The 13023-nt window shown below is 45.6% G+C and overlaps 1 protein-coding gene across 1 annotated transcript in view; it reads right to left on the reverse strand.

The window, feature by feature from the left end:
- Nucleotides 1–1813: 1813 nt before the first annotated feature.
- The window catches only part of LOC126292300 (uncharacterized), a 39651-nt gene continuing 28441 nt past the window's right edge, over nucleotides 1814–13023 (reverse strand). The window contains exon 4 of the mRNA XM_049986233.1: nucleotides 1814–1997. Coding sequence (XP_049842190.1) covers nucleotides 1944–1997 — 54 coding nt within the window. The 3' untranslated portion in view covers nucleotides 1814–1943. The remainder of the gene's footprint in view (nucleotides 1998–13023) is intronic.

Genomic DNA, 13023 nt, shown 5'->3' on the forward strand with positions numbered 1-13023 from the left:
ACATTACACAAGTAGTTCTCCACAGATGTCCGTAGCTCGTGGTCTCGTGGTAGCATTCTCGCTTCCCGGATCCTGGGTTCGATTCCCGGTGGAGTCATGGGGTCAGGGATTTTCACCTGCCTCAAGATGGCTGGGTGTTATTTTGTCGTCTTTATCGTCATCACTCATCCCCATTACGGTCAGAGGAAGGCAATGGGAAACCACCTCTGCTAGGACCTTGCCTAGTACGGCAGTGCACGTCTCCTGTATCGTTCCCCTATACTCTGTCAAGGAGTATGGGACTTCATCATCTGCACAGATGGTCCTTTGTTGCTCTCTATGGTCTTCTGCCAGGCTATGAGGAAAGGGTGGACGAGTGTTTCAGCACTGGCAACAAAGACATGAGAGTTTCCGCCACGTTCCAACATTGCAGGGGTCACAGCTGTGTGCAGTCAGCTGGCACGTGAGAGATCAGAAAGGTTTGCGCGACCAAGTCGCAATGATGACAGTCGCCTTGTCCAATGACTCACTGTGCTTTTGTTGACTACCAGGTATCCGTAGACATTCTGCAAGTGCCTATGAATATCTGCGATGGTCTGGTTTTCCATCAAAGGCAACTCAATGCACCTCTCTACTTAGAATGCACCTCCATTACAGACGCCATTTTGAATCTGGCATATAGCACTGCCACCTATTGGAAGTACTTGAAACAATAGGGCCAGAGGCACGAATATTCCACGTCGTCCAACAACAACAACTACTGCATTTTTTCAACCGAAATTGGTGGAGAAAAGAATGTGTTGCATTACTTATTGAATGCCCCTCGTAACTGGACAGTGGTAGTAAGAAAACTGCCACAAATTCTAAAATGCAGTTCCTGTATGTTGTGTACATAGTTCCACGTAGTCAGCGTGTACACAACTTTCCCACTAGAGCGCGCCCCGCTAAGCACAACAGCGCAGGCGCAGCGTTCGTCCGTCTCCACACTACAAGATGGCGCTGCCATATAGACAGACCAAATTTTGCTTCCACTGATCTGTGTATTAATATGTAACGCAGTCAATGAGATTGCTGCTAATATAGAACCTTTTTTCCTTGCGGATCACACTCGCACAGTGATTCATGAACGTGCGAGGTATTATAACGAGTGTACAGACTTCCGATGACCAGTCTGCATTTGTCTGCACCAGTCTCTAGTCTAGTTTCAGTCTGCACCTAGCAAGATTATCAGATTCCTGTACATAGCCATGAAGATAAATGTATAGACACTTTTGTCAAGTATCAGAGATATATGTGAGAACAAGATTAACGTACCAATACCAAACGAACTTCAGATTGTCAGTTGTAAATAGCATCCAGAACCAAGTTAAGTAATTTTTTATGCTTGTTATTATTTAAAAATGTGTGTGACAATTAATCAAGTTCTGTTTAAAATTGGTCACCGTCAGTCTGCAACTCTAAACGTACAAGTGGCATTTCTATCGTCTGACCCAACGGCAGAAATAAACATGCCACGATAAGACCACGAGACATATATCTGACACTCGCCTACTTCGTTAGAACGACAAGTCAAATAATCTGATGGTGTGTGTACTGAATGTCTACAGTACGCACACCACACTGTAAAATACTCCTAAACAGCTGAAGGCACTCGTCTCTTGATTTATATGTATTGGTAATTTGTGGAATATCTTAGAACTTTACACTAAATTATACACTGATATGCAAAATCTGGATGGTGTTTGAACCAATTTGGATGCAATTGGAGGACTGGGTATTAATTGTCGAGGCTGGATTGAATGAAGTCTCTTTATATCTTTAAACAATTCCGAGTAATAAGAAGATCAAGCTCTCCAGGATGGTCGGCAGATGCTGGTTGATTAGAAGATGGAAAGCACCCTCTCGTTGTTCCTGCAGCCGGAATCCTGAATGTCGGTCGAATCTCAGGGAGGCAGCCCACAGGACTAACTGGTAAGAGTTGACCCTGGCCAAAACTGCCAACACGCTGCGGCAGGGCCCTGAAATCACCATCTCAATTACTACTATAAACCTGCAAGTGTCTTACCACAATCAAAAGTCTGGCGCCAAACACCACGACGACAACAAAAAAATTTGAAATTCCTGTAACATAAACATAAGGACTTAAAATTCAATAAGCGTATGATTATCATTCAACCTGCCCTCCTTTAAAAATTACGAATATGCCCATTAAGGCCTGTCTGCGCTGGAAACCCAACAGATCAACACTACTACGGAGTGTTCAAACAGTCTCTCCGCAGTGCCGTTTGATTGTTAGCCACGCTTGCCGTATGCCGCAGTGAATATACCGAAATGAAACTCAGATACAAGTTATAAATTTATTGAACATTCATTTTTACTTACAAATTTTCACATTAAATGTTGAAAGTGTCTTCCCTGTTGTTGAAAACGCAATTCAATCGTCTAATCATGTTTCCAAACACAAGCTGTAACATTTCTTCTGTAACAGAAGCAGTGAATGTGGATATTATAGCTTTCGATGGATTTTGGACGGTTTTTATAGACAGTTGCTTTCGCTGCACCCCAGAAGAAAAAGTCAGGTGGTGTTAGGTCAGGCGATTGTGGAGGCCAAAGTCCCTGTGAAATTGAGCGATCACCAAAAACGTCAGCAAGAAGTGATAGTGAAACGCGAGCTGTATGCGTGGTTGCACTATCTTGTTGACAATAACGGTTCAGTATTTCACTTAACACAAGTTATCCTATGAATGGGTACAGAATATCACTGCAGTATCGTTGTGCGCTTATTGTTTCGCTGAAAAATATGAGACCCACAATCCGACGTCTAGAAATTGCAATCCTCCTATTTTCACAGAATGAAGTGGTTCCTCAATAATACACAATGGATTTGCAGTACTCCACATACGAGAATCTCCCGAGTTCACGTACCCGGATGAATGAAACCACGCCTCATCAGTGAAAAACGTTTCATTACGAATATCCCTTCCATTTTGATGAACGAAATTTTGAACCATTGAAAATAATGCAGTCTCTTGCCATGGTCAGTATTTTTTAGTTCTTGCACGACTGCCACTTTGTATGCGAAAAGATCTATTTTTTCCTTACAGCTGTGTGGGCCGTTCAGACACTAACATCGATTTCCTGGGCGAGTTTTCTTACTGACTTGTTCGGACTCTTGGACATTTTATCGGAAATATCGAGTATTTTATCCTCAGATAAAACGCTAGGACGACCACTTCTCGGTGCATCTGTCACTGAACCGTACTTTGAAATTTGTTAGTCAAATCTCGCACAGTATCGCGATGTGGGAGTGTTGTCTCCGGGAAAACTGAATTATATGTTTGACGAACAGGAACTGTGTATTTACCGCCAGCTTTGAGCACTTGTTCGACTAAAAAAACACGTTTTTCAATTGTTAGCATTGTAACAGTGACAAAAACGAAACAAACGCTCAAAGGTACTAAACTTTAACGTTCCCGTCAACACGTAACGACACACGCCAACGATACTGCTGCACTGGCTGAGATAAACGAAACAGTGGAATGTTGGGAGAGTCCACTTGAAGGGAAATAACCCAGGCAGGCGAACAATCATACGGCACGCGCGGCTAACAATCATACGGCACTGCGGTGAGACATTAGAACACCCCGTATATGTTTATGTATGGCGGATCTCAAGGGCGGCAGGCAGTTCAAATACCAAGACTTAATGTTATCAATCAAACAATTTAAAATGCATCTAAAGTTTTAGCAACAAAACTTTTAAAACTTACTATACATTAAAAAAAGGCTTGGGGGTGGCCAGGCTCATAGCTACTCTGTTCAAATACAAATGCACTACTGGCCATTAAAATTGCTACACCACGAAGATGACGTGCTACAGACGTGAAATTTAACCGACAGGAAGAAGATGCTATGATATGCAAATGATTAGCTTTTCAGAGCATTCACACAAGGTTGGAGCCGGTGGCGACACATACAACGTGCTCACATGACGAAAATTTCCAACCGATTTCTCATACACAAACAGCAATTGACCGGCGTTGCCTGGTGAAACGTCGTGATGCCTAGTGTAAGGAGGAGAAATGCGTACCATCATGTTTCCGACCTTGATAAAGGTCGGATTGTAGCCTATCGCTATTGCGGTTTATTGCATCGCGACATTGCTGCTCGCGTTGGCCGAGATCCAATGATTGTTAGCAGAATATGGAATCGATGGGTTCAGGAGGGTACTACGGAATGCCGTGCTGGATCCCAACGGCCTCGTATCACTAGCAGTCGAGATGACAGGCATCTTATCCGCACAGCTGTAACGGATCGTGCAGCCACGTCTCAATCCCTGAGTCAACAGATGGCGATGTTTGCAAGACAACAACCAACTGCACAAACGGTTCGACGACGTTTGCAGCAGCATGGACTTCCAGCTCGGAGACCGTGACTGCAGTTACCCTTGACGCTGCATCACAGACAGGAGCGCCTGCGATGGTGTACTCAACGACGAACCTGGGTGCACGAATGACAAAACGTCATTTTTTCGGATGAATCCAGATTGTGTTTACAGCATCATGATGGTCGCATCAATGTTTGGCGACGTCGCGGTGAAGACATATTGGAAGCGTGTATTCGTCATCGCCATACTGGCGTATCACCGGGCGTGATGGTATGGGGTGCCATTGGTTACACGTCTCGGTCACCTCTTGTTCGCATTGACGGCACTTTGAACAGTGGACGTTACATTTCAGATGTGTTACTACCCGTGGCTCTACCCTTCATTCGATCCCTGCGAAACCCTACGTTTCACCAGGATAATGCACGACCGCATGTTGGATACAGAATATGTTCGACTGCTGCCCTGGTCAGCACATTCTCCAGATCTCTCACCAATTGAAAAAGTCTGGTCAATGGTGCCCTAGCAACTGGCTCGTCACAACAAGCCAGTCACTACTCTTGATGAACTGTGGTATCGTGTTGAAGCTGCATGGGCAGCTGACCTGTACACGCCATCCAAGCTCTGTTTCATTCAATGCCCAGGTGTATCAAGGCCGTTATTGCGGCCAGAGGTGGTTGTTCTGGGCACTGATTTCTCAGGACCTATGCACCTAAATTGCATGAAAATGTAATCACATGTCAGTTCTAGTATAGTATATTTGTCCAATGAATACCCGTTTATCATCTGCACTTCTTCTTGGTGTAGCAATTTTAATGGCCAGTAGTGTAAGTTACACAGGCTTCCCAGTGCGCGCACAGAATCACAAAATCAGCTTTATAAACTTAACCATAAATGGATGTGGCCGTGCAAGCAAGGGCAAACACCGGACAGGCTTTAGCATAACTGGTTCTAGGGCGCTGTGCAGAACAAGTCACGTAAGACAGAGCGACCGTATCCATATCAGTTCAAATGGTTCAAATGGCTCTGAGTACTATGGGACTTAACTGCTAAGGTCAACCGCCCCCTAGAACTAAGAACTACGTAAACGTAACTAACCTAAGGACATCACAAACATCCGTGCCCGAGGCAGGATTCGAACCTGCGACCGTAGCGGTCGCGTGGTTCCAGACTGTAGCGCCTAGAACCGTTCGGCCACACCGGCCTGCTATCCATATCAGTGCTTACAATCAAACATCTTTAACTAAAATAACTAACTACCGTGGTGCATCATTTCATCATTCTACTCAAGCCAAGCGTCCTACTTAACACAAATGTGCTCCGGAACAACATCCTCAACAAAAGGCAAAAAACAACACTACAATAGCCTTTGAAATCAACGCAACAAAACCAATACTATTGACAAACAAGACAGCTGATCTCACATATCCCTGCGCTGCCGGGAACAGTATGGTCACGTGACAGCACATCGGAGTGATGCTTCAACGTTTCGCACTCTGTCACCGTTTTGCAAACTTTACCTTGGTGGCGGCAGCTTGCCGGTTCTTCCCTTTTTTAGTAATACAATAACGACAACAAGACAGAGAAAATCGACGTCTATTACACTCTTGATAGGTGACAGTCGTCACTTTACGACGGGAAGTACGGGTTGTAACACTCGTTTGCAAATGACAGACTAAAATAACCCATGTTACTGTCGCGGCAGTCCTTATGGCAATCTACAACAGCAACACAACACTACTACTTGACAGCAGAGAACTACTGGGTGGCTGCAATTAAACTTACCTATTTAACAGGAAAACTAATTACCATACAGCTGGCCGGGGTAGCCGAGCGGTTCAAGGCGCTTCAGTCTGGAACCGCGTGACCGCTACGGTCGCAGGTTCGAATCTTGCCTCGGGCATGGATGTGTGTGATGCCCTTAGGTTAGTTAGGTTTAAGTAGTTCTAAGTTCTAGAGGACTGATGACCTCAGAGGTTAAGTCCCATAGTGCTCAGAGCCAATTACCATACAAGTATCAAACTTGGCAGCATTAAGGTCAAGGCATGGGGAAGAGAAATAATGCATTATCAATTCAATTGAAACACTTTTAATGTGCTGCTACAGTACATCATACTACAACACAGTGACACAATTACTGCTACAAAAGGAGCTCAATATGGCACCTATCAGTGTCCAGAAGAGTCTTGAAAGTGCAGGGTTGCGTTCTGTACAGCAGAATAAACCAGAAACCACAGAGAGTGAGATCAGGTGATCATGCCACGAAACGCCGGCCAGAGTGGCCGAGCGGTTCTAGGCGCTGCAGTCCGGAGCCGCGCTACCGCTACGGTCGCAGGTTCGAATCCTGCCTCGGGCATGGCTGTGTGTGATGTCCTTAGGTTTAATTAGTTCTAAATTCTATGGGACTGATGACCTCAGAAGTTAAGTCCCATAGTGCTCAGAGCCATTTGAACCATGCCACCAAACATTTGGAAACGATCAGCTGATAATTCGATCGTTTACAAATATGTTTCAGAGAAGGTGGCGAACTTCAAGAGCGATGTGCAGTGAAGCCCATCTCGTATGAAAAGTGTTGAGTTCGCTCTCCTCTAGGGCGGGTATGACATGGTGGCAAAGCAAATCACAGTAACGCTGGCCATTCACACTGCACGCGTTTGGTCCTTGAGTGCCAACTTGTTCTAAAAAGAATGGGCCAATGATCATAGTCACCGTAAGCCATAGCATATGGTGACACATTCACCATACAGAGTAACTTCTTGCACAGCGACTGGAGGTGAAGATCCCCACACTCGGCAATTCTGTGTGTTCACCTCACCTGTCAGAGAAGGAGAGCGAAGCCAACACATCGTTATGCATCCTGTGGTGCAAGCTGCTGTAAGATATGGATCTTGTACAGATACCATTTCAGCATGGTTCAAAGTAACTTCTGTACAGTGGGCCACAGGATCTTCAGCTGTCGTGAAACAGCACGGGAATTACGCACAGTGTTGTCTGCCATAGCAACAGCGACTTCATCAACCACCTGTGGTACAACCGGTCGTCATCCTCTTCCCTGAATGATGCCCAATTCTCCAGTTGATTCGAACTTCTTTAATATGTTCCACACAGCAGGTGGAGAAAGAGGACCCTTTTGTAATCCTTTCAGTCGGCGATATTTTCGAAGTGCAGCTGCAGCATTACTGTTGTTTTGAGAACAGAGCTTCGCCAATAATACCCTGCTCCTTTTGTCCAAGCTCATGATGCTGCACATCAACAAGTGCACTGTGACTGAACAGGTGTACGGGGCTATGAATCACGATGACTGATCATGGCACCTGGTGACCATAGCTGGAACTGGACAGTGGTGCTGTGATGCATGGAAATCCTCCATCACATACTCTGGACATTAATGCTACCAAGTTTGGTACTCATACAGTAATTACACTGGAGTACCAAAGAAGCGTATTCAAATACAGAGATAACTGAATCTGAACGTAGTGCTATAGTCGGCGCGCGAGCGATGGGACACAGCATCTCCAAGGTAGCTATGAAGTGGGGATTTTCCCATATGACGATGTCACAAGTGTACCGTATATAACAGGAATCCGGCAGAACATCAAATCTCTGACATTGCTCTGGCTGGAAAAAGATCCTGCAAGAACGGATGAACGACGACTAATGAGAAACGTTCCACATCACAAAAGTGTAACCTTTCCGCAAGTTGTTGCAGATTTCAAATCTTGGCCATCAACAAGGGTCAGCGTGCGAACCATTCAACGAAACATCATCCATATCGGCTTTCGAAGACGAAGGCCCACTCATTTATCTTTGATGATTGCATGACGCGAAGTTTTACGTCTCCCCTGCATCCATCAATACCGACGTTGGACTGTTGATGACTAGAAACACATTGCAAGGTCGCACAAATCTCGTTTCAAGCTGTATCGAGCGGATGGACGTGTACAGGTATGGGGACAATCTCATGAATGCATTGACTCTGCATATCAGATGGTGGATGCTCTGTAATGGTATGGGGAATGTACAGTTGGGGTGATATGGGACCGATGATGATACGTCTAGTCGACTCTCACAACCTGGTGACACGTATGTAAGCATCCTGTTTGGTCACCAGCAACTGTTCATGTTCACTGGGCAATTCCAGCAGGACAATGCGGAACCCTACACGTCCAGAATTTTTACAGAGAGGCTCCAGCGACACTCTTCAGACTTTAAACGCTTCTGCTGGCCGTCAAATTCCCCAGACATGACTTTATTGAGCATATCTGGGATGACGTTCAGAAGAGATCTACACTCCCTCTTACTCTTACGGATTTATGGACAGCCCTACAGGATTCATGATGTCAATTCCCTTCAGGGATACTTCAGACATTAGTCGAGTCCATGCCACGTCGTGTTGCAGCACTTCTGCATTCTCGAGGGGGGCCTACACGATATTAGGCACGTGTACTAGTTTCCCTGGGTCTTCAGTGTAGTTTCTGTGTTAAAATGTGTTAAAACGGGAATGTTTAATCATAAACACCTGGTATATGTAAAATAGGGTATAATTTCATGTTTAATATTACCTATAACAATATCTCCCCCATGAACCATGGACCTTGCCGTTGGTGAGGGGGGCTTTCGTGCCTCAGCGATACAGATAGCCGTACCGTAGGTGCAACCACAATGGAAGGGTATCTGTTGAGAGGCCAGACAAACGTGTGGTTGCTGAAGAGGGGCAGCAACCTTTTCAGTAGTTGCAGGGGCAACAGTCTGGATGATTGACTGATCTGGCCTTGTAACACTAAACAAAACGGCCTTGCTGTTGTGGTACTGCGAACGGCGGAAAGCAAGGAGAAACTACAGCCGTAATTTTTCCCGAGGGCATACAGCTTTACTGTATGAATAAATGATGATAGCATTCTCTTGGGTAAAATAGTCCCCCATTCGGATCTCCGGGCGGGGACTACTCAAGAGGATGTCGTTATCAGGAGAAAGAAAACTGGCGTTCTACGGATCGGAGCGTGAAATGTCAGATCCCTTAATCGGGCAGGTAGGTTAGAAAATTTAAAAATGGAAATGGATAGATTAAAGTTAGATATAGTGGGAATTAGTGAAGTTCAGTGGCAGGAGGAACAAGACTTTTGGTCAGCTGAATACATGGTTATAAATACAAAACCAAAGAGGGATAATGCAGGAGTAGGTTTAATAATGAATAAGAAAATAGGAATGCGGGTAAGCTACTAAAAGCAGCATAGTGAACGAGTTATTGTGGCCAAGATAGATACGAAGCCCACACCTACTACAGTAGTACAAGTTTATATGCCAACTAGCTCCGCAAATGACGAAGAAATTGATGAAGTGTATAATGAGATAAAAGAAATTACTCAGTCATACAAGGGAGGCGAAAATTTAATAGTCATGGGTGACTGGAATTCGACAGTAGGAAAATGGAGAGAAGGAAATGTAATAGAAGAATATGGCTTGGGGGTAAGAAATGAAAGAGGAAGCCGCCTGGTAGAATTTTTCACAGAGCATAACTTAATCATAGCTAACACTTGATTCAAGAATCATGAAAGAAGGTTGTATACATGGAAGAACCCTGAAGATACTAGAAGGTATCAGATATATTATATAATGGTAAGAAAGAAATTCATGAACAAGGTTTTAAATTGTAAGACATTTCCAGGGCCAGATGTGGAATCTGACCACAATCTATCGATTATGAACTGTAGATTAAAACTGAAGAAACTGCAAAAAGGTGGGAATTTAAGGAGATGGAACCTGGATAAACTGAAAGAACCAGAGGTTGTATAGAGTTTCAGGGAGAGCATAAGGGAACAATTAACAAGAATGGGGGAAAGAAATACAGTAGAAGGAGAATGGGTAGCTTTGACGAATGAAATAGTGAAGGCAGCAGAGGATCAAGTAGGTAAAAAGACGAGGGCTAGTACAAATTCTTGGGCAACAGAAGAGATACTGAATTTAATTGATGAAAGGAGAAAATACAAAAGTGCAGTAAGTGAAACAGGCAAAAAGGAATTCAAACATCTCAAAAATGAGATCGACAGGAAGTGCAAAATAGTTAAGCAAGGATGGCTAGAGGACAAATGTAAGGATGTAGAGGCTTATCTCACGAGGGGTAAGATAGATATTGCCTACAGGAAAATTAAAGAGACCTTTGGAGAAAAGAGAACTACTTGCATGAATATCAAGAGCTCAGAGGAAACCCAGTGCTAAGCAAAGAAGGGAAAGCAGAAAGGTGGAAGGAGTATATATAGAGCCTATACAGGGGCGATGTTCTTAAGGAAAATATTATGGAAATGGAAAAGAAGGTAGATGAAGATGAAATGGGAGATATGATACTACGTGAAGAGTTTGACAGAGCACTGAAAGACCTAAGTCGAAACAAGGCCCCAGGAGTAGACAACATTCCATTAGAACTACTGACAGCCTTGGGAGAGCCAGGCCTAATAAAAATCTACCATCTTGTGACTAAGATGTATGAGGCAGGCGAAATTCCTTCAGACTTCAAGAAGAATGTAGTAATTCCAATCCCAAAAAAAGCAGGTGTTGACAGATGTGAAAATTACCGAAATATCAGTTTAATAAATCACAGCTGCAAAATACTAACACGAATTCTTCACAGACGAATGGAAAAACTGGTAGAAGCCGACCTCGGGGAAGATCAGTTTGGGTTCTGTAGAAATGTTCTAACACGTGAGGCAATACTGACCCTACGATGTATCTCAGAAAATAGATTAAGGAAAGGCAGACAACAATACAAGACTAGCCATATTTCCTACATGGGTTACAAGATTGCATTGCTCAGATCTGGTCTCCCATGCCCTGCAGGCATCATATGCCAGCATGGCATGAGAACGACTTGTTGCATCACAATTCAGAAAGTTGCTCATGTGACATGCTCTGGGCTGTCAGTGTCAAGAGACATTTGCAGTCCCCTCACATCGGCCCGTATCATGTCTTAAGAAGAAATACGCAGATGCTGCACAGTGTTGTAAATTACATTCCTGGAAATTGAAATAAGAACACCGCGAATTCATTGTCCCAGGAAGGGGAAAATTTATTGACACATTCCTGGGGTGAGATACATCACATGATCACACTGACAGAACCACAGGCACATAGACACAGGCAACAGAGCATGCACAATGTCGGCACTAGTACAGTGTATATCCACCTTTCGCAGCAATGCAGGCTGCTATTCTCCCATGGAGACGATCGCAGAGATGCTGGATATAGTCCTGTGGAACGGCTTGCCATGCCATTTCCACCTGGCACCTCAGTAGGACCAGCGTTCGTGCTGGACGTACAGACCGCGTGAGACGACGCTTCATCCAGTCCCAAACATGCTCAATGGGGGACAGATCCGGAGATCTTGCTGGCCAGGGTAGTTGACTTACACCTTCTAGAGCACGTTGGGTGGCACGGGATACATGCGGACGTGCATTGTCCTGTTGGAACAGCAAGTTCCCTTGCCGGTCTAGGAATGGTAGAACAATGGGTTCGATGACGGTTTGGATGTACCGTGCACTATTCAGTGTCCCCTCGACGATCACCAGAGGTGTACGGCCAGTGTAGGAGATCACTCCCCACACCATGATGCCGGGTGTTGGCCCTGTGTGCCTCGGTCGTATGCAGTCCTGATTGTGGCGCTCACCTGCACGGCGCCAAACACGCATGCGACCATCATTGGCACCATGGCAGAAGCGACTCTCATCGCTGAAGACGACACGTCTCCATTCGTCCCTCCATTCACGCCTGTCGCGACACCACTGGAGGCGGGCTGCACGATGTTGGGGCGTGAGCGGAAGACAGCCTAACTGTGTGCGGGACCGTAGCCCAGCTTCATGGAGACGGTTGCGAATGGTCCTCGCCGATACCCCAGGAGCAACAGTGTCCCTAATTTGCTGGGGAGTGGCGGTGCGGTCCCCTACGGCACTGCGTAGGATCCTACGGTCTTGGCGTGCATCGTGCGTCGCTGCGGTCCGGTGCCACGTCGACGGGCACGTGCACCTTCCGCCGACCACTGGCGACAACATCGATGTACTGTGGAGGCCTCACGCCCCACGTGTTGAGCAATTCGGCGGTACGTCCACCCGGCCTCCCGCATGCCCACTATACGCCCTCGCTCAAAGTCCGTCAACTGCACATACGGTTCACGTCCACGCTGTCGCGGCATGCTACCAGTGTTAAAGACTGCGATGGAGCTCCGTATGCCACGGCAAACTGGCTGACACTGATGGCGGCGGTGCACAAATGCTGCGCAGCTAGCGCCATTCGACGGCCAACACCGCGGTTCCTGGTGTGTCAGCTGTGCCGTGCGTGTGATCATTGCTTGTACAGCCCTCTCGCAATGTCCGGAGCAAGTATGGTGGGTCTGACACACCGGTGTCAATGTGTTCTTTTTTGCATTTCCAGGAGTGTATATGTCAAGCATCACGATTCCACAACCTTCACTGGAGTTGCAACAAGTGGCTGATGCAGAACAACGACAAGGACACACAACCCAGTTTGGTCGATATGTGCATTTTCTCCAAGAAAGTTCTCCACTTCCAAGGAGCTGATGTAGCAATTGCTACATGGGTCATGGCGTCATGTAAGATTAGCACTAACCAGTGATGTTATATATATATTTGGTGGTGGAGGGTCATGTACGAGTGG

Source organism: Schistocerca gregaria, chromosome 9, assembly GCF_023897955.1.
Source record: "Schistocerca gregaria isolate iqSchGreg1 chromosome 9, iqSchGreg1.2, whole genome shotgun sequence".
Taxonomy (NCBI): domain Eukaryota; kingdom Metazoa; phylum Arthropoda; class Insecta; order Orthoptera; family Acrididae; genus Schistocerca; species Schistocerca gregaria.